The 22,128-nt window shown below is 42.7% G+C and overlaps 1 protein-coding gene across 3 annotated transcripts in view; it reads left to right on the top strand.

Annotated features, from left to right (window-relative positions):
- The first annotated feature begins 16,222 nt into the window (after positions 1-16,222).
- Positions 16,223-22,128, top strand: part of GOLIM4 (golgi integral membrane protein 4) — a 32,506-nt gene continuing 26,600 nt past the window's right edge. Inside the window, exon 1 of one of the 3 annotated variants that reach the window (XM_082767539.1) lies at positions 16,223-17,047. In XM_082767539.1, coding sequence (XP_082623665.1) covers positions 16,861-17,047 — 187 coding nt within the window. In that variant the 5' untranslated portion in view covers positions 16,223-16,860. Of the gene's footprint in view, positions 17,048-17,501; positions 17,536-22,128 lie in introns of those variants that run through there. The other 2 variants (XM_082767540.1, XM_082767541.1) reach the window with 2 other exon arrangements.

Below are 22,128 nucleotides of genomic sequence, written 5' to 3' on the forward strand. Positions count from 1 at the left end.
ATGCAGGTTTTTTGAGATGATATAGCTAAGGAACATTGTCACTTACTTTGAGAAAAAATAGACAATAGATGTATGTTGGAGTTGCAGACAGAATGACTTTGTAAATGTGGACAGCAGACTGTACTCTGTCTTTTCATGCTGTCATGTTTCTTTGTTGATGTCTCTGTTTTAAGATCAGCTTGCTCCATGCATCACCAATTGTCTTTTGTTTTCTCACAGCAGGGAAGGCTCAGTTAATCCATATGTCACCACGAAAAATTCAGGCTTCTCTTTGATAGGAACCAAGCATGACAGCAATCTATTGAAAAGGTGTTTTGGACTATCATTTCTTCCAAGCTAATTTATTGACTGGATGGCTTTCAAAAATAATAGGTCTGTTCCCCAAGATAATGAGCTGAGATGTGACTCAGGAAGGCCATGTGAGCACACAGATAGACTAATTATGAGAAATAAACTAATAATAAACTATCCGTCTGTAGAAAATGGTGTCTGCTGTGATATATCAGCCCGAACTTCAGAGAACATGAATGTTTCCACTCGTTCCCTGGTGCAATGATTTTGTTTTACAAGCCTTAGACATGTAAAACAAATTTCTAACTATTCAGCCTCTGACAGATTAGGATGCTAAGAAAGTACCTGATCTTTGGAGGTGACAGTTTTGCTGAGCAACTACAGTTATAGAGCACTGTGGTCCTCTGGGGCAGATGCTATCCCATTAGTATTTAGTTAGGGTGCCAGAATCCACGGATTTATAAATCAGAGCTGACAAAGTTAAGCATCCATGCAAATAAAAGACCTTTAACACACCCCACTGAACAACTTCTCCCAGTATATTTCACTTGAAGTATATATACCACGGTGCAACTACATAAACTATGCATCTTTCCTGCTGTGTTTGTGGAATAATGTTAACAATTCTAAAGAAACAGTTCCTGTTCCCATTTCTAGGACAGATGATGGACAAGACACAGCCACATTTCAACTGTAGAAAAAGCATGCTAAAGAAATGTGACATTCTTAAGAATAGTGAATTACCTGAACACACACACACACACAAAAATCTAACAATCTAAATGTCTGTAATCTTATCTTCCAGAAAAGACAACTATGTCCAACTTCTGCTGAAGCTGTAAGAAAGACTGTCACCTCCTAGGCCAGCCCATTTTTAACTCCTGGTCTCCAGAAGAAATTGTCATAATGCACAGAGCTTTCCTGGCATGTTTACAACATACCAGGAAATGAGTACACCAAAAAAAACCTTCATCATGTTTGCCTCCCATTAGGAATAAACCCAACAGGACTTTTTATGATTACTGGCTACCTATGCTCGCTCTGGAGTAATCAGCAATAAAACCAGCTGAACACCAGAAAACCCTGGGCCATTGTGTGTTTACGATTCTTTTAAAGCTGGCACTTTAAAGGCTGACCCTGAATCATCCTGACCTTAGCTTAGGTGCTGAAACGTCTATGCTTTATGTTATCAAGGAAAGAAACTGCTGCTTTCAAATGTTCTTGACCTTGTTCAGCACATTCCTCGTGCCTTAACTGATTTGCTTTTAGTTGCTAATAAAGCACAGTCAATGAGTTTAGAGATGACAAATGGAAGCTGCAGAAGTTGCATTCCAGGAGCATTTGTAATTTCTTCTAACAATTAAGAGTTCCCTTCTAGCACTGTGAACTCCAGATTGCTGTGGATGCTCTGTCTTTTGCTTATATTTCTATGAATTATTATGTGATTTCTACAAACACACTCCAGCATATTGTACTTACATCAACACTTATTAATGCTTAGCAAAACTTTTGACAAATATGGTCTGTTCTGGGTATGCACAAACACTGAAAATAATATTGAGCTACAGAGTCATCATTATTTTCTAAGCCCTATTTTCTCTTTAGCACAACAGATGTCCTTTGAAAATAAAAATATGTTTCCAATGCTTTTAAAATTATGAGGATTTTTCTTCCATAAACGTTTCCCTTAAAAGCTGCTCCTGAGAAGAGTGACCAAAAGCCCAATTTGGAGCTGCCCCGGTGAGTCCCTGTGTACACAGACTTCCATTTTCCTCTCCAGTTTGAGCAGTTCTAGTAAACGTGGGACTGTGCAGTAGTAAAATGTCTCTGTTCAGCAGAAATGCACAGATGCATTTTTATTTGTGAAATAAAACCTGGATTTTAAGGGGTGAAATTCTGAGACGTAAATAATTCTGTTGTGCCACAGCAACCCTCTTACAATAGGTTTAAAACCAATTTGCCATAAATATTTGTGTGCAAGCCAAAAAAAGCAGTCCAAGTATACAAAATTGATACCTAGTAGGTCAGTTCTAACTAGTGCAGGTCAGACAATTACCTGTTGGTTTCAATTAAGCTTCGCAAAACACCCCCGTGTCAGAAAGAAAAATAATGAGGCAACATAAACCATAGCGAGTGCTTCACTTACAGTGCCAACTTTGGGCTGCGTGAATCAAGTTTGCACTGAAAACAAGCAACTCACCAGCACGCTAAGAATAGTAGATCAATGAAAAGCAGGATGAAGACCTGAGGTAGGGAATTAGAAAGTCTTATGAGACTTGCCAGAGACAGCCCAGTTTCCACCAGCTGGGGACAAGAGCTTCACGACTTGCTTTCACTGAAGTTCCAAGGTAACAAACAGAGGCTGTTATCATCCCACTTGGCACTTCTTTAGCATGTTCATCCTGGCAATCTCAAAAACATTTTACAACCCTTTGGCAAAGGCTGCCTTAAAGTTCTGGAAAAGTTTCCTGAGTCTTATTAGTAAATTATGGACAGGGAAAAAAAAATCAATAAAAAATAATAGCATTCAAGTATTGTATTAATATCTAGGGATAGCCACAGCGATGAGTTAAATTGTGAAAAAACACATTGTGATAAAATCTTTAAAGTATAAATAAACATATGGGAAGAAGAGAATGACCACACTAATTTACAGAGAGGAAAAAGGCATTTGTGTAGCATGTCCGAAGTAAAGCAGAAGCAGAGACAAGATGCTTGGAGCAGAGAGAAGATGCTCAGAGCAGGTATCTTGAGGCTTGTGCCAGTGTCCTATAAGGTGTTTTTTTGTTTGGTTGGTTTTTGTTTGTTTGTTTGTTTGTTTTCAGGTAGTAAAGGGCATGCAACTGAGACATGAAGATGTATCAGCTGATGGAAATTGTAGATGAACATTAACATACAGCTATAGTTTCTTATTTAGTGACATAGCGAACGTCTTTGAACTCTGTGATGAAATCTCCACCAACTGGGGAAGGATTTTATTTTATTTTTTCTATTTACTATTCTTCATCTTTTTATTGGCTCCGAAATACTACAGAGGACATGAGCACAGGTGGCCCCAGCCAGCTTTTATTTCTTTTGGACAGAATCCACTCTCAAGCCAAGTGGAAGAGGAGTGTCGATACAGTATTTACAGTATTTGTAGAGGGTGAAATGCTGTTGCTTCAGGTAGCGAACCTCTTCAGTCACACTGCCCAAGCAAAGTGCCAGAATCTGCCCGATGCAGATAATAAGATCAAAACAAACAAAAATCCTGTTTTATTTAAGCATGTCCCAGGTGGTCACACCCTGAAGACAGTATGCCTTGGCGACAGTGCACCTATTAATCCATCTCCAAACACACAAAGCCAGCTCAAGCCAGTAGAAACCAGAAGTACTTTTAAAACCAGAATTTTTACTGAAGCTGTGAGAAACAGACCAGGCCAGAATAAAAGCCCAAACGTATTACAGGACGTTGCAGCTCCTTTCCCAAGAGCTGGCAAACATTTCTTATACCCCTGGTATAAGGCACCGCACGGTGCAGAGGGGAACAAAGCCAACCACGGTGGCTCCATGCAGCCAGCAGGACCCATTCAGCTACAGCTCTGTAGGAAACCTCCCCCAAGCCAGGGGTGGGTTGATGAGTGCTGGCTTTCCACTGGCTTTCCACTCTTGCTTTCAGGAACTTTGAATGTTTGGGGTTTATTTCAATCTCTGTAGTCACCTCGTGGAAGGGCAATGGGAATTAAGTCTGCAATCTTAACCTGAGTGCTTTAGCTCTCAGAGGACTTAAGTACTGCCAGGGAAAAGGGAGACAAAGATAAAGCCGAAGCACACCTGGCTCAGTTCAACCACTCCCTGAGGCTCACACAGCCAGTGTTAGTGCCTATCACAACCAAGGCACAGGGAAGTCAGGGGATTTTATAAGCATCAGTGACTTGGTGCCATCTGGTGGACAGACACTGGAGGCCTAGGGCATCATCTGCAGCAAGGTTACTGAACACTCTCCCTGAACTAGAGTTTGTGCTTAAAGGACATCTGTGTTGTTTGTCCCTGCTTCTTCTGTAGCCCACGGGAACAACACCCAAGGCCTCCAGCTTGTGTGAAGGTCTGAGACATCGCAGAGTGAACGGTCACACAAAGCAGTGTTTTGCTTGACCCTCGCAGAACGTTCCTCACGGCGATAAATGAAAGCAGAACACACGCTATTTCTGTTGAGGAATCACAGAGAAATTTTAAACAGTCAGAGTTAAAGATCTAACAATACTGAAGGAGAAGAAAGGAGATGAAGGAGGAATCTTGTGCTGGCTCCAGCTCAGAGGCCTGAAGGGCAGGAATCAGAGCTAAGGGCAAACACCTCCTGTCAGAGAGCAGCACCACGAATCAGAGCAGTTCCTACCATAGTGCCCAGGGATGCTCTGCTTCTGCTGATAAATTCAATGTCATCCACATACTGTATTGAATAAACATGACATAAAAATTAATATTTGAACCACACCTGAGGGTCTGAAGAGCAACCAACCCATCGTGACAGCATACATAGCTAATAGAAAGTAGGATTGTACCATGCTAATTGGGAGCCAGAACATTTCAGCACTTTACCACCAGGCTGTACTTGTAAGAAATATTTCTGTCACTATATATTCTCATTACAAGGTGTTAAAATTGGCTAACAAATATACTGCTCCGTTTTAATGTATTACATGGCTGTACTTTAGCGAGTGTTTCTTGTCTCATTAAAACATTTTCTCACAGGCACAACATCGCGGGTGCAGTGGCTTTGCATACAGAGGCCTCCATTCACTGCCACGTCTTGAAACATGAAGTCACATTTTGTTGGAAACCCTCAAGAAGGATTACTTACTCACCTCAAAGCAGTCATTATTCAGCATCTGAGAGGTCACTAAGAACCCAACTTATTATTATTATTATTATTATTTATTTGTTTCTGCAAACACTGCCATAAGTATATTTATATGTGTCATTTACTTTTGTGGTGCTTATTGTCATGAAGAGATGATGTTACAGGCTATACACCTCTCAGTCCAGGTGGATGAAAAGGCATGGGAAAGCTCCTTGCTGATGTATCTGAAGCATGCAATAAGGCCCTACATAGGTGGCATTTCTCCAGACTGTGTTCTAGAAGGAACATAGGAAATAAGACACTGGGGAAGCTGGAGAAGGATACTTTTGGGGTGTTCTCCCCATTAAAAAACTTACTAAGAAACTCGGTATCAGCAGTTAGCCTGTTTGCTTCTCCTTTTGTCTCCTCCATCATCCGTGTCTTTTCAGTAGGATCAACATTATAGCCCTCTGCTAGACAGACTCTAGTGATGGAGACATACAAGTTAAATCTCTTAATGCCCATTTACGATGTCCACAATGAAGTGGTCATACCCTTTATTTTGTAATCCCTTTTCCAAGTTGGGTTCAACAACAGGACCTTGGTCTCAGGGGTCAATACGGCCTCTAAGTCAGCTTAAACTTCAAGGCAGAAGGTATTTATAAGCTATTGTGCAGAGAAGCAGTATATCCAGAGTATAACATCAGAAAATATTTTTGCCATACTCAAATCTTTAGGTACAACGGAAAACAACTTAAATTGGCAGTAGTACATTCCTAATGGGTAGTTTCTGTAAAAACAGCTTATTATTTGAAGTGAGAAACTCTCCTCCTGCCTGCAAAACTGGAGATTTACAGTACAATTCCCATCTGGCTTTGGATGACATCAAGACTTTTCAAGCTGGTCTCCAAAACAGTCAGAAGCCCAGGAGTTAGGACACCAACAAAGCGTGCAGATGCCAGCAGTGAATTCTCTCTTGCCCTGATCCAAAGAGGGCTCTGTAGCCTGCACCTCCCACCTCTCAGGTAATTTTTGTCTGTACATCATGCTGCTGACTGACAAGGCTTATCCCTCCATCTCAGGAACAGAGCTTTGACAAATGTGCTCTTTTGAATGCTCTTTTTTAATTTTTTTCTGCATATGAGGAGATCTTTATGTCAAAAGCAGCTCAGATAACAAAGCCCTAACAGTCTGTGATTGAGCGTAGAGGCTAATTTACTCTTTTGTTTTTAAAGGCAGGATCCCAGTCAATGTTTCTTGTAGTCAAGGAGAATTTGAATTCAAAGGAAATTAACTTGTGTCCCAACAAAGCACTATGGCACAGAAACAGGACAGAAAGCTTGGATGTGTGTTCTGGATCTCTTTTATAAACAGAGGGTCTGGGGCTCTGGCAGTACTGAAAAGATTTCCAGTGATTTCAAGGCATACGATCAGATCTCTTGGGTGAAGTTTCCTACTCTACAGGACTGCTATATGTTTAATTGCATGATTTCCTTTGTGAGTAAAAAATAAAAAAACTATTATCATCAGTCTGTGGCTTTGCAGTCTTGACATAAAATCTGGGCAAGCACCAACCAATTGGAATACACTCTGCAGGTTTTTAAATGCTTGCATCGCAAAGTTTTGATGAGTGATGACAGCTTTGGCACCTTCAAAAGTGTTTATTACTACCAGAAGAAATTCTGCTTTAAATAAAAATATGGGGCACTTACAGGTTTATCTTCCGAAGGTGCTCTACTTGTGCCTTAGGAGGTAAATGATGTCTATGTGTTTTTTTCTTTACTGCTTCTCATTCAACTAAGTGCCATTTCTTCCATGTCTTCCTTTTTAGGGCAGCCAAAGATCTTACTCCGCAGCAAGGTGTCCGTGTGTCCAGCTGTGCTTTGGTCCTCCAACAGCACCAAGCATAACAACCTGCAGATGCTGTAGCTTTTGAATGTGCTCATGTAGTCACACACAGCACTCTACAACCCTCTGAAGTTTACAGGTCAATATTCATAAAGCTGGAACTTTGTGGGAGTACTAGCTTGCCTGAGAGGTAGTTAATAGCCCAAACATCAACTTTAAGCAAATTCTGCTCTTTTGGGACAACTGTTTTCCCCAAAAGTGACATTACAGGGTGTCATCCAGCTTCTGTGAACCCTGACGTTATCAGTTGTGCGTAGCATCACACACAAATCAGATAATGTAATATATTTGCTTGGGTTTCCACTCAGAGTAGAAATTAATTTTCCATGAAAAAAAATTTCTTTGTTTCAGGCCAGTCCATGTACATTTCATGTTTATTAAAAAAATGTTCGCATATTTGCATGTAAGTGATGGATAAGGAGGATGAGAGATCCTTACTAATCCTGAGGCTTCATGTCTTCAGAAAATAATATAAAACCTACCTCTTGAACTAGTCTCAGTATTTGTGCTGAAGCACATGAACACAGAGCCCTAAAAGACAGAGTACACTGACCCAAGGAAAAAAAGACAGAAAGTTCAGTAAGCCCACTCTGAAACATCTCTCAGAATACCATTGTGATAAATGTAAAAATTCCCTGTTTTCAGGATGAACAAATTAAGGATGGGTAAAAATCTTACAATGTGACCTAGTCTATGGTTACCATAATCTACTAACCAAACTTCATTTATATTTCCCAAAGCAAAGACAATCCTCTTCACTCGAAATAGCAAAAGTGAAAAAGTAAGAGCCTGACTTCAAAAGCTCTTCAAGTCAGTAACAGCAGATCAAGTGTATTTTAATTAGAAAAAGATTCAGACTGCATAATACAGGTCTAGCTCTGGACCTAAACTGTTCCAAATTGCAGCTTGGCTGTCGTGTTTCAGCTGGGGCCTCTTACTTTTACTATGGAAATAAAGATGAAAAAATTCTCCAGTGTAACATTGGTGTGAGTCCAAATTGACAATAAAATTACTGGAGTTTCTTGGGATTTATTCTAACAGGAAGTTTTATCTCTGCCTATCAGCATTAGTCATGCATTAGGTTGTAAGTCAAGTCAAAACAAAGGAATCACGTATTGAATTGTGAAGTCAAAAGAAAGAAAAGGCAAAATCTGAAGTTTGTGATATTCAACAATCTGATGTTGAATATAACAGAACCAGTATGTCACCCCAGAAAGCTATCCAAAGGAATTCTAGTCTTTGTTTTATGTACATAATACACATCTCAGAGTATGCTCCTCTTCTGAGAGGTGAAGATCATTGATAGATATGCGTGCATATTTGATTTGATTAGGAATCACACTTTATATCAACCATTCTTAGGGGTATGAGGTCAGGAATTATTTGACTTGTTACTTTCAGATTTGGATTTCAGATTTCTGCTGTCTGGAAGTGGAGAAATACATCAGCTTCCTGAGAGCACGTTCATTCTGCATGTACTGTATGAATGCTAAAGCCATGTTGCAACAGCCCCCTCCCTTCTTTGAAGCACTTTTCAGATAAAACCAGTTAATTCTAAGCAAGCAGGAAGTTAACCTGAGTCACTGCAGAAAGCTGACCATAATGAAATATTATTTTACCAAAATCTGGCAATTCCCTCTCCTCATTGCTGATGTTTGATTGCTAAAATATCAAATGACATTTTTTGATTTCCAGTTGCTTTGGATATTTAACCCCTTGGAGCAAAACAGCTCTGCTCCAGATGTACTTTAATCTTCCTCACTGTTTCTGCCAAATTTCTGTTTTCTGTTTTCCATTTGCTTTGTGCTCTCATCACAAGCAATGTGTCTGTGTCACTTCCTCCCTGAATGCTTAAGCTTTTTCTTCAGTCATGCAATATGTAAGAAGAAAAGCCAAAACAAGAATCCGAGCTCTTTATGGTGGCTATTTTTAAACACAGGAACTTCTGTGGGGCTCAGTTTGAAAGGGAGATTCCTTTTGAAGAGTAGATAATAAACAACAGCAAGCTAGAAATAACATGCCGGTAAAACCTCATGTGCCCAGGGCAGCACAGAGATAGGAAGCTCATTCCATCCCACTTTGCTCTTCCTAGGACCTGTAAAAATTGCCACCCCCTCTAATTTACAGGGCACCTTCTGGAGGGACCATCAGTTCCTCGGTCTGCTGGCAGCAACATATTGTAGTTCTGAACCTTCACCCGGAGACAAGGTTAGGATCTCATGTTTAAAATAGGATGAGTAGAAAATAGCCAGAATGTTTTCCCAGAATACTAGGATATTCTACTATAAAACTGCATGAGAAACCTAGAGAAGACAAGCGCTGTCCCTGGGTTTCTGCCAAGGATATAAATGCATTCCAGCCAAGAACTTTTGCTGTATTAAACGGTGCCGTGGCACCAGGCAGTGTGCTGGGGTGCAGTGATGACTGTACTGCTGCAAGGGGATTCCACTTCAGAGAGTGGACATCAGTAGAGAAACCACTGACGCTGCTTAACACCCTGTTCCTGCTCACATGCCTGCTTCACTACCAGTTTTCTGTTACTTTTGCATAAACAAATAGCTCCAATAGAAGCTTATCTTTAAAAGTCTGGCATTTTACCATTGACTGTGACAACTAAATGCAGCTTTTCCTGTTCTCCCCATATTTACAAAGCATTTCCATATTACTCGATGCTAGTTGATACCTCGTTCCAGCCTTTCCCTCACTGCTCTACCCAGCCACCTATCTGTGTGAACTTTCAGGAATGCAATATCTGAGATTATCATCCCATGATAAGCTTGCTGCAATCAGCCCGTGAATTGCAAGGCTTTAGGGAGAACTACACACAAACACCCCCCCTGAGCTGAGTACAGCGTCCTCATTTCATGAGAAAAGCAAATGAAAAATAAAAAAGTCTCACACTGGGCTGGTCCTGATGCTTCTTAGAAGCTGTCCATCATCACGGCCAGGGCATCAGAAGGTCTGATAACATAAATGAGTAGATTTTACTCTGAAGGCTCATTATTGATTAGGCAGTAATTTCATATAATAGCAGCTATGGCACTTCTTCATTCACCGTGTAAATGCACTGCGTAAATGCTTGTAAAACTTTATGAGCTCCATTGCCCCAAAGCACTTACAGGCAGATTATGATTAATAAATCACACACATGCACACCAGCCCATGTCTCTGGCTGATGACACGGAGCTGTACATTCACTGGGCTGCATCACAAGGAGCTCCTCTTCACTGTGAGGAGCTCTTTTGTCAGCTAACTCGAAAAGACACAAGTCCCCTCACAGCTGAGCTCTATCAGACTTTTAATTAACTTTACTTCTTTCCCCCACACATGGCCCGCCAGCTGTTGCCTTCATCTCACTCGCTCCCTGCCTCGCTTATTGATGCTGCTCAGCACCCAGATCCTCCCCAATGATGCCTTTATTTCGTGGCCTGACACCTCTGTGGCTTTTTTAGGGTGCAAAGCAGCAGCCTGGCTTTCTGCTGAACCTTTTGAGAGCCCCCACTAGGTGGCACCGAGTCTCTGGGATTCTTCTCTCCGCCCGCAGATTTATTTCCCTCGCTTTGCTCCAGGTCTCTCCTTTTGTTTTTGCAGCATTTCCAGCCCCTGAGCTCACCGGTTTTAATAACCTCAAAAACAAACAGCTCCTGGGATCTTTTTTCCTGAGCTTACAGTGCTGCACGGATCTAAGCCAAAAAGACGAGCTATTCCTTTTCATGGACAAAAAGATCAATTTCCAATGTCATTTCTACACCAATTCAAGAAACTTACTGCATAACCATTAACTGTCAGGACCACCCTCATATAAAAGGTTCTTGGAAGTTCCTTGCTTTGCGCACCTCACTTATGGGTGCATGCAGAATAAAGCTGACCTCTACACGAATTCCCATTATCCCAGACAGCCTGACAAACTGGGCAGACTGGGAAAGCTGCAAGGAAAAGTGCTGTGGCAGCAGCTGAGAGCTGCACGCAGGTATTTATCTCCTGGTAAATGCCAGCAGGGGGAGAGTCCTGCACAAAGCCCTTTGAAACTTGGGAATACAAAGCCCTTGAACGGAGCACACTCAGGAAAGGAAATATTATTTATTGACTGGTTTGATAGATTGACGATATATTTGACCAGGCTCGTCGTATCCCTTAAGGTGTCCAGGCATGTGCAATGAGCTGCCTGGACACTGGGACTGAGGCTAAACCTCCAGCAGCTCATGTGGTAAGGCAGAATTTCACCCAAATTCCATCAGAGTTCCATGAGGAATTCTTCAAAGCCATCTGAGCTACCAGCAAGGGAAACACTTCCACAAAAAAAAAAAAAAAAAAAAAAAAAAGAAGTCCTAAAGACTAGGGGAAAAAAAAAATAAATCAGATGAATTGCAAAATTTCCCGAAACACAACAAATGAATCAGGTTTTGATGTAAATTAAGAGAAAAGACTGTGTGCATTTTTCTGGTGCATTTGAGCAGCACAAAAGCTAGAAGCAAGCTGACTAAAACTAAAATAAAACTTCAATCCACGGATAACCCCGAAACTGACTGGAAAAACAGCTTCTATTTCTGAGTGTGGAAGGCCAAGGTACTCTCACTAATGGAAAAGGCAGCCCTGTGAACATGAAAAAGAATGTGAACATGGCTGGTAAATTCTGACTGCAGTTTAGTCTTATTTAAAGTTCTTTATCTACATTTCTGCAGATTTTGTAAATAGATTCCAGACTGCTTGTTTTCTCTCCCTGCATTAACGCTAGAAAGTAAGCAGTCCCTTCCAAACTCCCTTGCAAGTCCCATTTCAGGTCCTTAAAAAATCCCAAAGATATCACAGATATAAACATCAGTGAAATGTACATTAGTTCATCAGTCACTGTCTTTATCTCGCGGTGACATGTTAATGGAAACAATCATGAAAATGAGATTTCCCTTTCCTAGCAGGTCAGTTTCATGGCCGTTGGCTATCAGAAGCTGGCTTTTATTCAGGTGCTGGAAAACCAGAAGACTGGGAAAAAAAAATGGACTCATCTGACAAGACTGAAAAAAACGGTGGATGGAATACATCAAAATTCACTGGATTATTTACACTTCCATCTGCCATGGCCTCCAGCCTGGCTAGCCCGATGGGAAATGCACCAGGAAAATGAAATCACTGGGGATTACTCCGTGTGTCAGAAAAAACAACGTCTGTAGTCGATGTTCCCAAGTCCTACATTTTCCTCTAACTCACAAAAGAGTCCAAATGCTGTCTTTTGATAAAACTGGGACGCCCACTTCCCTCTTGGACTTTTTTGAGTAGGAATCAGGATTCCCCAACCTAAAACCCTATGACACAGAAGCCCCAGCAGGCTGCCGTACCCCAGCTGTTCTCCCGTTTGCGCAGTGCTCCCCCAGGTTGGACTCTCCCCGGCTGTTCACACCTCACCGAAGGCTCAGACCCTAATCGCTTATATGCGGTCGCTCTTCCTGCAAAACACATCCACCTGCATGAGTCAGGCTGCACATTATCATTGTTTGCATTTCACTTAGTGGTTCAGGCTGATCTGTAGAACAAACAAAACGCGGAACCAAACCGCACACATCCCTGCCTCAGAGCGCTTCTGTTCCTTGCTGTCAGGAGGGGGCTAACAACTCAAATGTCATCCCCTTAATCACACAAACATTCATATTATCAGCAGCACTCAAATATTATTTTCTTTGCTTTGTAAAATGCCAGCTGTCAGGAATCGCAGCACTCTCCAACTGCAAGTTTCTTGTAAGGGGGATCATCAGGCGATTGTTTAAAGTTGATTACTGATTCAACAATTGGTATCTAACTGATTTGGGATCCTAATATTTGCTTTAAGCTGTTACTAGTGAATATTTTTTACGCTGTCATCTTGAGAACAATGGGGCATATAATGGTGTGAGGAGCTTTTTCTGGGGATTGCAGCAAAGGGCTGGCTCAAATTCCTGTGCTTCCAAGTCAAGCAGGGCAAGGCAGTTTCCAGCGTGCCCTAGACGTGTCGTGCTGCCAATGCATCTGTGGCTCCGAACAGTTCTGCTAATTCCTTGTCCTCTTGCAACAAGTGCACATTTTAATGCATCTGCTCCCCTGCGTTAATTATTTACAAGGGTAATGTTTTGGAGCCACTAAAGCGACAAGGCTGTTTGAGTCATGAAGCACCAGAAACAAGATGCTCAAGGTCTGAGCGTGTCCTCCGTATTCATCCGCACTAGTAACCACATTTTCTCACCTCAGCACAGCACGCTGTTTTAATTTTACTCTGCACCTACACAGAATTTCTGATTGGTGTTTTATCCCCATTCTTATCATGACTGCTAAGTGGTTTAGAAAAATGCATCTTCGTTTGTATCCAAGAGGTAGAAGTCAGTCATCTGTTATTCTACAGCCAGAACCAAGGTCCAGAAAGCAAATGTCAAAACTGTGCTGAGTTTCCAGTTTGGGATACCTTATTTTTGATATTTATTATTATTAATATTATTATTATTTTCAGATTAAGGAGCACAGCACTTTCTATACTGAAACACAGCCCTGCTTGTCTTCACCTCAAATTAGGACATCAGTCAACAGAGTTCAACTGATTACATAAGCTGGAAACTCATACAAAAGCAGATGAAAGGTCAGCTATCAAAAGCCAGGTTTAAGTGACTTCCCCTAACGCCACAGCCTATGACCTCAGGCAAAGATAAGTTCAATTTTACCAGGAGCATTCACCTCATGAAGTCCAACCTTTTTATTTCTTCAGTTCCTGGCCACTAATAAATGACACTGTGTGTTAAAACGAACTTTGTATGCATTAGTGAGCTTCAGTCACAGGACAAAAAGGTCATTCTTGCCTAAACATCTGCAGTTGGAATGTACTTTGTAGCTGGAGAGGTAATAACATATGCCTTGCCAGGACATTCCTTAACTTTTGGCAACCAAATGACTGGGCTGTGAGTTGTATAGGACAACCTTCACTGTACATTTCCACAACTTTGGATCCCTGATCCATTAACTGGTAGGTTTATATATATATACATATAAAATCTGCTGTCCGCTCTATTTAACTGCTGTGTTCATTGGATCATTCATGAAAAAAACTGTATAAATGTCAGCTTATGAATTCCCTGTTGTAACCTTTGAGTGTGCTTCCTATGGTACAACATGGCTCAGAAAGGACCTATCCCTCTTCTTTCCTGATTGCATCAAGAACTTACTCAGTAATTAATCAAAGTAATATTCCTCTCCTAGCTACTACTTTAAATATATTTTTTTAATATATTACAGTCTTTTTTAGGTCCAAACCTTTCTATATTGAGACTTTCAATTCAAATTTGCGTAATAGCTTCACATAATTGTCCCTTGCTCCCAATAAATTACTTATTTTAACTAATTGGTTTGCTCATGAACAATCACAATTTACATGAGCTGAAGATGAGATGTAACTAGCTATTACTGAATGTAGGTAATATTTGATTAAGCAAAAGAGACAGAGACTCATTTCCTTTCCTTCTCAGCATTTGTTAATGATATTGCCAATTTCTACAAGCAGATAAATTAGATTTACCATAACAATTACATGTGTTTGGAATAGGTTTTAAATAATGATGTTAATTCAGTGTCCTCTTAAATTTATGATGTCTATTCAATGAGTATAAACCCATAATGATTACCAAAAGTGACAAATGCATTCACATGTTGTAGCTGGTTAAACAATTAATTGTTCTTCAGCACAAAGTCATCAAAACTAAAGGCATAGACTGGTTTTATAAAAGGTAATGCAGGCAACAGATGGACACACAAGAAGTTCAGCAACTTGAATAACTGCAAGACTGAAGTATAAATCACTTTCAGTGATTTCAAAGCCTCAGTCCCAAGATAAAAAAGTGTCTCATGCTACATCACAGCTCATCCTGATGAGCCAGGTAAAGCAACAATGCACAGGACATCTCTGAAGGACTCTTGGGGAGGAAAGGGAGCTGGATTTGGATTCTGCGTGATGATATTAATAAGCCTACCATGACTACTTTGTGAAAGTAATGGATACTGAATGAAAATAAGGCAATTTGAAACACCTGTGGTTTTGAACAAAAGTTTGAAAATGTAACTTTGAGGGCTTCAGGAAGCTTCCTAAAGGCAAGGGAAAAGAAAATGAATTTTTTAAAAACATCACTATTTCAAAGCAATTACAATCACTTCCTGGGTGCTTACCTCTCAGCTTTGAACAAGCCCCCTATCTTATAATTAAGAAAGCAAGGCATTCAGTTAAATTAAAAGACAATGAATAAAAATTTGAAATACATCTAGACAGAAGTCATACCAGCTTGTTGTACCGACTGCTATTTAGTACTGGTAGATGTAGAATATTTGAATAACAAAGTTTTAAACCTCTTTTATGTTGTTTTTCTTTTAAGGCCAGAATAATGCCTGTGAAAAAAACACAGATCAATGAGTTGGATATGTTCAGAAAAAGAACTTTGGAGTACGCCTTTGATTTTTTGTTAATGCCACTAGTTTAGCTTGAGACAAGCAGGTTTTTCTTTTTCTTTCTAATAAGATACAATAGCAGAGAGAACTCTTGACATCATGCTGGTGAGGGATGAATCCCATAAAACTTTCCTCACCTCTTTATGCATGACAACAGCATTTGGGAGCAGGGCCCTAGCACAGCCATGCTGTGTACCTGACCCAAAATCCAGCAGTGGCCTCAGCAAGACTCTGGGCGACGGAAAAGGCCAAGCAGGGCGAGGGCAGCACCTCCTGGGTGCAAACAGCAGCCCGCGGACAAAAATAAAGGAATGGGATGACCAAGAGAAATAAGTATGAGTGAATAAGGGAATTGGGGTCGTTTAGTCTGGAGGAGGTTCAGGGGAGACTTTATTGCTCTGTGCAACTACCTGAAAGGGAGGTGTGCGGATCTGGGGGTCGTGTCTTCTCACAGGTAAGTGGTGATAGGACTAGAGGGAATGGCCTCAAGTTGCACCAGGGGAGGTTCAGGCTGGAAATTCAGAGACATTTCTCCTCAGGAAGAGCAGCCAGGCGTGGGGACAGGTTGCTGAGGGAGGTGGTGGCGTCCTCATCCCTGGGGGTGGTCGAGGGAAGGTTGGACGTGGTGCTTGGGGACACGGTTCGGTGGGTGACGGTGCTTGGGGGATGCTTGGACTAACTGATCTTGGAGCTCTTTTCCAACCCTAATGATTCTGGGATATTAAAGCGGGACCTCTCGCACCCACAGCCCTCACACTTAGCCCCCTCAGAGGGGTCGCTGCGGGCTCTGCAAGCCCCGTGCGGGCCGGACAGACGCGGCGGGCACCCAATGCGCTCAGCCGCTGCCTCCCCGAAGGGAGGGGAGAGAGCCGCGGCCGGGCCCAATGAGGCGGCGCCCGGAGCGGGACTTCCTCCGGGGAACCGGCGGCGGCTGCGGCGGGGCAGCGGCGGCGACACGTAAGTGAGGGGCCGGGGGAGCTGCCTTTGTTCCCCTCGGGTGGCGGCGGCGGCGGGGCCGGCTTCAAGGAAGGAAGGAAAAAAGGGGGAGCCGGGGATCCCCGGACCCGCTTCAGCTCGGCCTCACCGCCGGGGGCAGTCCTCTCCGGTCAGCCCCTCGCAGCCCCCTCCGAGCCCCGCGGCCGCAGCATGCGGCTGGGGCAGCGGCCCCGCTCCGCCTCGCCGCGCCGGGGCCGCCGGCAGGAGGAGAGCGGCCCGGGTGTCGCCACGGTGGTGCCCCGGGGCTGAGGAGCCCTCCCGGCCCCTCTGTCCCTCCTCCACCCCCCTCCCGGTCCTCCCTCCCTCCCTCCCATGTCTCCGCCTCGTCGTCCGCCGCCTGCAGCCGCCCGCCGCTGAGCCGTGAGGGGCGGGGGGCCCCCGGGACCCCGCCGGGGGACATGGGCAACGGGATGTGCTCCCGAAAACAGAAGCGGATTTTCCAGAGCCTGCTGCTCTTGACCGTGGTGTTCGGCTTCATCTACGGGGCCATGCTGTACTACGAGCTGCAGAGCCAGCTGCGGAAGGCTGAGGCCACGGCGCTCAAGTACCAGCAGCATCAGGAGTCCCTCTCGGCCCAGCTACAAGGTACCGCTGCCAGGCAGGTCCCCTGCCCGTACACTCTGCTGGGGAACCCCAGCTCCAGCCGTCCCGATGCTTGCCAAGTTTTGCTCCTTGCCTTCTTCTCCCCCTCCTCTCTCCCTGTGAGGTTTTGCTGTCAGGCCGTGGTGAGCCCCCAGCCCCGCTGACGTCAGTGGGAGGTTTCACGGCTGGTTCCTAGAAAGCTCCCCTATTCCCTCGCCCCCGCACGCTTTCTGGAGTGCCTCTCGATCCCCAAGGGCTGCACATCGCTCGGCAGTTCCTGGTATAAAAGGCAGGGATGCTCCCATTCGTGTCCTACAGACCACATCCAGTTCTGGGACTTCTGTGTGCTTCTGTGTTGTCTTAGCAGTGCTAGTGGTGCTGAGCGGCTACTCGGCTGTAAAAAGGCAAGGCTGCAGTTCCAGGAAGACAGCGTGAAAGTTAAATAGCTCCAGCAGGGTGAGGAATATTGTAATAAACGTTTTTTTCAAAGGGTAAGTTATTTGGATAAAGCTATTCCATAACTGTTGAAACAGCCTTGAATTTCTTGGCTTAAAGTTGCCACTTAAATACAGATCCATATGTATCTTGGTTTGAGGCTGCACCAAACGTGGGCTTTCAGTGCTTGAAGATGAAAAATGCCGATCTCTGACACGTGCATGTCCCGAAATCAGATGCAAAGTGGCAAACATCTACGTGAAGTATCAGCACTGTAGGTAGGGCAAGACCTCAGCACCTCGCTAATTGTCGGGTGCAAAGTTATCAGCCCAACGTGTACAGAGTCCAAAGACAAACTTCAGAACAGGATTTTTTTTTCTCAAGGTTGTGTAAATCATGAATACAGGTGATCTGCTTCAGTTCAGGGCGATCTTCTGCCATGCTTTTTTACTGTGGAAGTGTACATAAGAGCACGTCCAGAAGCATACTGCTTTTATGCAGAAATAGCAGAATTAGGCTTATGCTGTTAGATTCTCATAGCGGTTTGTAATTTGGAGTATGCTTATCTGTGATCTGAGACCGTTGTTGCTTCATATTTCAATTTCAGGAAATAATGATGCAATGCCTTGGAAAAAAAAAAAGATAAAATCCTTCATTTTTTGTCACTGAAAAGGCCTGAGTGTTTGGCTGGGAGATGGGTATGTGGCAGTGGGCTAAAAGGCTACTTTTGCTAGTCTGTATATTTGCCAGCGGTATTTGAAGGGGAAACAGGAACATCTTGTTCTCAAGTTAAAATTCAACGAGTTGGCTTTTTCTGTTGCTGTGGCTATACCAAGGAGGGTCATGCAATAAACTTTGTCCTAACAGCGATAGTCTCTTGATCAGATGCATTGGGTCTGGATTGTGAGTTTTAACTTTCCCCTTCTGAAACGTTATTTTAAGTGGGCATCTACCCAAATGAATTCATGGAAGCAGCAGGCAATCAGTAGCTGATGAACGCAGCAACAATGATGCACTGAAAAAAAAGTAAGAGAATAATTATATAAAAATGCAGCAATGAGAAATGTAAAATATGAACCAGGATCTGAAAATGCAAATACATTTGATTATCAATGAAATATCTTTAAATTGTTCTGGGATGCGTGCCAGTGTATCAAGCCTAATAAATAGGGATGTTTAGCTATGCTTAATGCGGTAGCTGTAAACTTTGGGGAAAAAATACTTACAATTAAATCAGAGCATACAATGAAAAATATGATTTAAAAATAAAATTGTTTCTTAAAAATTGTTCTATGTTGTGGCAACAGTTAATGGAACTAACAGAGGGTGAGGCTGGGAGCTCCAGGCACGTTAAATGCAGCAGCAAGCGTTAGGTTCCTGATCTCCTGCTACAGTAAGTGGAAGCTACAAAGTAAACTTCTCTTCCCTGCATTTCCCTGTAGATTTCACATGACACTTGCTAGGATGAGCTGCCTTGTGTCATCATCAGCATTTCTGCAGAAGGAGTTCATTAGGGATGAGAACATGGAGAAGTCAGGATCTATGCCCAGTTCACCCTGAGATACACAAACACCACGTTAACTGGTGAAATACAAAACCAAAGCTATTTCTGAACCTTTCCCATTTGTTAAACTCTTTCACATGGAACAACAGAAGGGAATTTGTTTTAAACAGAGAAGACTTGAAAACAATGCAAATGCTAACAGAAAACCTTGTGTTTGCAGGTGCAGCGTCTGACTGCACTTTGAACTTTTAAATAGCCTGGATTTTAAATCAACAATGTCTCTGTTGCCAAACAAAAAAGCTCTGCAACTATCTAGGCTATATATCTTTGCTGTCCTTCACATTGCAAGATACATTTCCTTGGATTTATCCTTTTAGGAGAACAATAAAATGTGTCATTGCTACACATGCAGCACAACTTCTCTTCCTCATGACGTAATTGGTTTCTGAAAGATGCTGATACTGGTGTAGAGATAACTTTGGGACTTGCAGTGTGCTGGGAGCACTGAAATCTTTAAGAGGGAAGCAGTTAAAAGGGCTGCTTCACTTGCATAGTAGTGCCAGGAGGAAAAGAGTGGGTGTATTCACAATGCTTGATTTCTTAGTGCTTACTGCTCTTTTCTGGGTGATTGAATAAGACTTTAAAGCTCATTACAAGCTGAGGAGAGAATTGAACCTTGGACTTCTGCTTCCTGAGCAAACATTTCATCAGTAAGCTTTTATTTAATTAAAAAAAAAAAAAAAAAAAAAAGAAGAAAAAGGCAACTTCTTAAAGTTGGCCTTTTGAGGATCCTGAGGCTGTATTGTGCTGGGCTGGCTGTGCTCCTGGAAAGCCTGCAGGATTGAAACGCGTGGATGCCAGCAAAATACCACCCGGTCTCTGAATCTCATTGGGTTTCGTTGTGGCTGTTCGGGCCTATAAGGGTAGCTGCTTTCCTGATTGTGCACAGAGGAACGCTGTTAGGGCTTGCGGGTGAAATATGAGTCGGTTTGGGAAATGCTTAAGGCAGTGTAGGTGACTCCTAGGTTTGTATATCCAGTCAGAGTTCGGTGCCAGAGTTTTAGACTTGAAAGCCTTTGGTCTCCCCAAAATCTTGAGAAGGCTCCTCGGATATAGCTTGGAGTGTAGCCTCCCTTAACTTCCTGCTATCTGCTGTTTTCTCTCTCCGTAGTTTTTCAGGTTTTTCATCTGCACTATGTAATAGGAGCCTCCCTTTCAGTACTTGCCAGTTCTTTATGCCTGAATGAGCAGTGTTTTCCGTTTTTGCTTGAAAAGCCAGTCTTTTTAGATTTTAATCTTTTTCACGGTCTTGCTTTGTTCAAATGCAGCATGTGAAGCAGGCTGAATCTGCTGCACGCTTGGGCAAAAGCAGCACCACAACCTGCCATGGCAGAAGGTACAGATCACTGAAAAACAGTGATGGGAAAGGTATCAAAATCATTTAGCTCATGTGCTGATCTGAAGAATGGGGCATACGATGGTTGTCGTAGGGAGCTTTGCTTTCTGTGGAGCTCACAGCTTAAGGTACTGGGCTGAGAAGTGTTTGTGCCTCCTGAAATAAGATCAGGTTGCTGTTCGAGCAATGATTGACTTGGGAAGCCTAGGAATAACTGGCTGGAAAAGTTGGATCTTTAGCCCAGCTCACGTTGTAGCAGATCTCGTGTTTGAAAGCTAGACTTCCAGGGCATTTCATGAAAGAGAACGGCAAACTTCAGTATTATCATCTCTTAACAATGTCCTGATGGGCAAGGAGAAAGCAGGGCTGCTTCTGTAAGTAACAAGGGGAATGCCAGAGGCAAGATTTTGAGATGACACAGAATCTCGTGACTGCTAAGAAAACTAAGCCATTGTTATCTTAAAGTCCTTGTTTTCTGGCAGGTGTTTCACAGAGAAGCAGATCTCCCCAGTAAGCTGATTATTTTAGTCTCATTCTCTGAGCATTATGTGTTTGAAACATGAAGATAATCTTACTTAATATTCCTTAAAATGATTAAAACCAAAACTTGATACTGTTCACCTCCTGCAAAGATGCATCAAATGAAGTCTTAAGCTACTGGCTTACTGGAACAGACTTCAGTTACTAGAACAGATCTGCACTGACAGCTGTAGACAAACCCGATCATATCTTTGCTTCAAGATTTAATGTATCTACAGGATTTATTTATTTATTTATCAGCCTTTGCAACTTCTGGCTTCTCATCTTCCGGGTATTAGGTAATTCCTTGTGTACTGTTTTAATCTGTTTAATCTGTTTCAATCCCTAATCCTAATAACAGCATACATTTAGTGTCTTTTACTCCCTTATTTTCCTGCTCTTAGAGTTTAAATGTCTGATGGCTTCAGGTGATCTCTGCAGGCTGAGGCTGTGCGAGGCAACCCAGCAGGGGCTCTGGATTTGCAAGTTGAGAGCATGCACTGTTGTAGACAATGTCTACCACAAAACTATTCCATCCAATGCTAGAAAGCTTCACCTGAACAGCAAATGAAGATTCCTCTGGGCCTTTTGTGCTGTGTGTCCTAAACCAAGGCCCCTCCTTGCAGGTGACCCGGTGAAACTTCACCAGATCTGTAGCAGCCAGGTGTAGAGACTCGCACAATGTGGCACCGTACTGGATCCATAGATTTCCAAACTGTTCATAGTGAAGTACTTAAACATGGAGATGTTCTTCATTCTTGCACTCCTTTTTGTAGCACTGTATTGAAACTTGTTCCTTAAGTTGGCTGAGCTAGAACTAATTACTTCTGACAGTTTGTTCTTCATGTGCATCATCCAAGTAGAATGACACCAGTGCAGCTCCTGCATGGTTTCATTGTTCCTTGTAACAGCAGCCTGAAGTCCCGTCGATCCCGTTAGTGTCAGACTGTACCTAACGCTATAAAACGATCCCCTACAGTTTTAGGAAATGGGTCAAACTGAAAAAAGTGCAGAGCAACCTTTAACATGTGCACAAACTTAAGGAAGTTTGTCTTACATGCTAAGTAAGACTCCAGTGCCTGTATTTTGAACTTGCTGATGTTGAGGGCAACATGCACCTGCTAAAGTGAGTCTTCTGCATCAGTACCATGCTAAATAGCAAAGATGGCATCCCTTGTTCTGCTACCATTGCAGTATCCTGCCCCCTTATTCTGAAGTGCTGTGCTTGTG

The sequence above is a fragment of the Aythya marila genome (genome assembly GCF_965140915.1).
Source record: "Aythya marila genome assembly, chromosome: 9".
Classification (NCBI taxonomy): Eukaryota; Metazoa; Chordata; class Aves; order Anseriformes; family Anatidae; genus Aythya; species Aythya marila.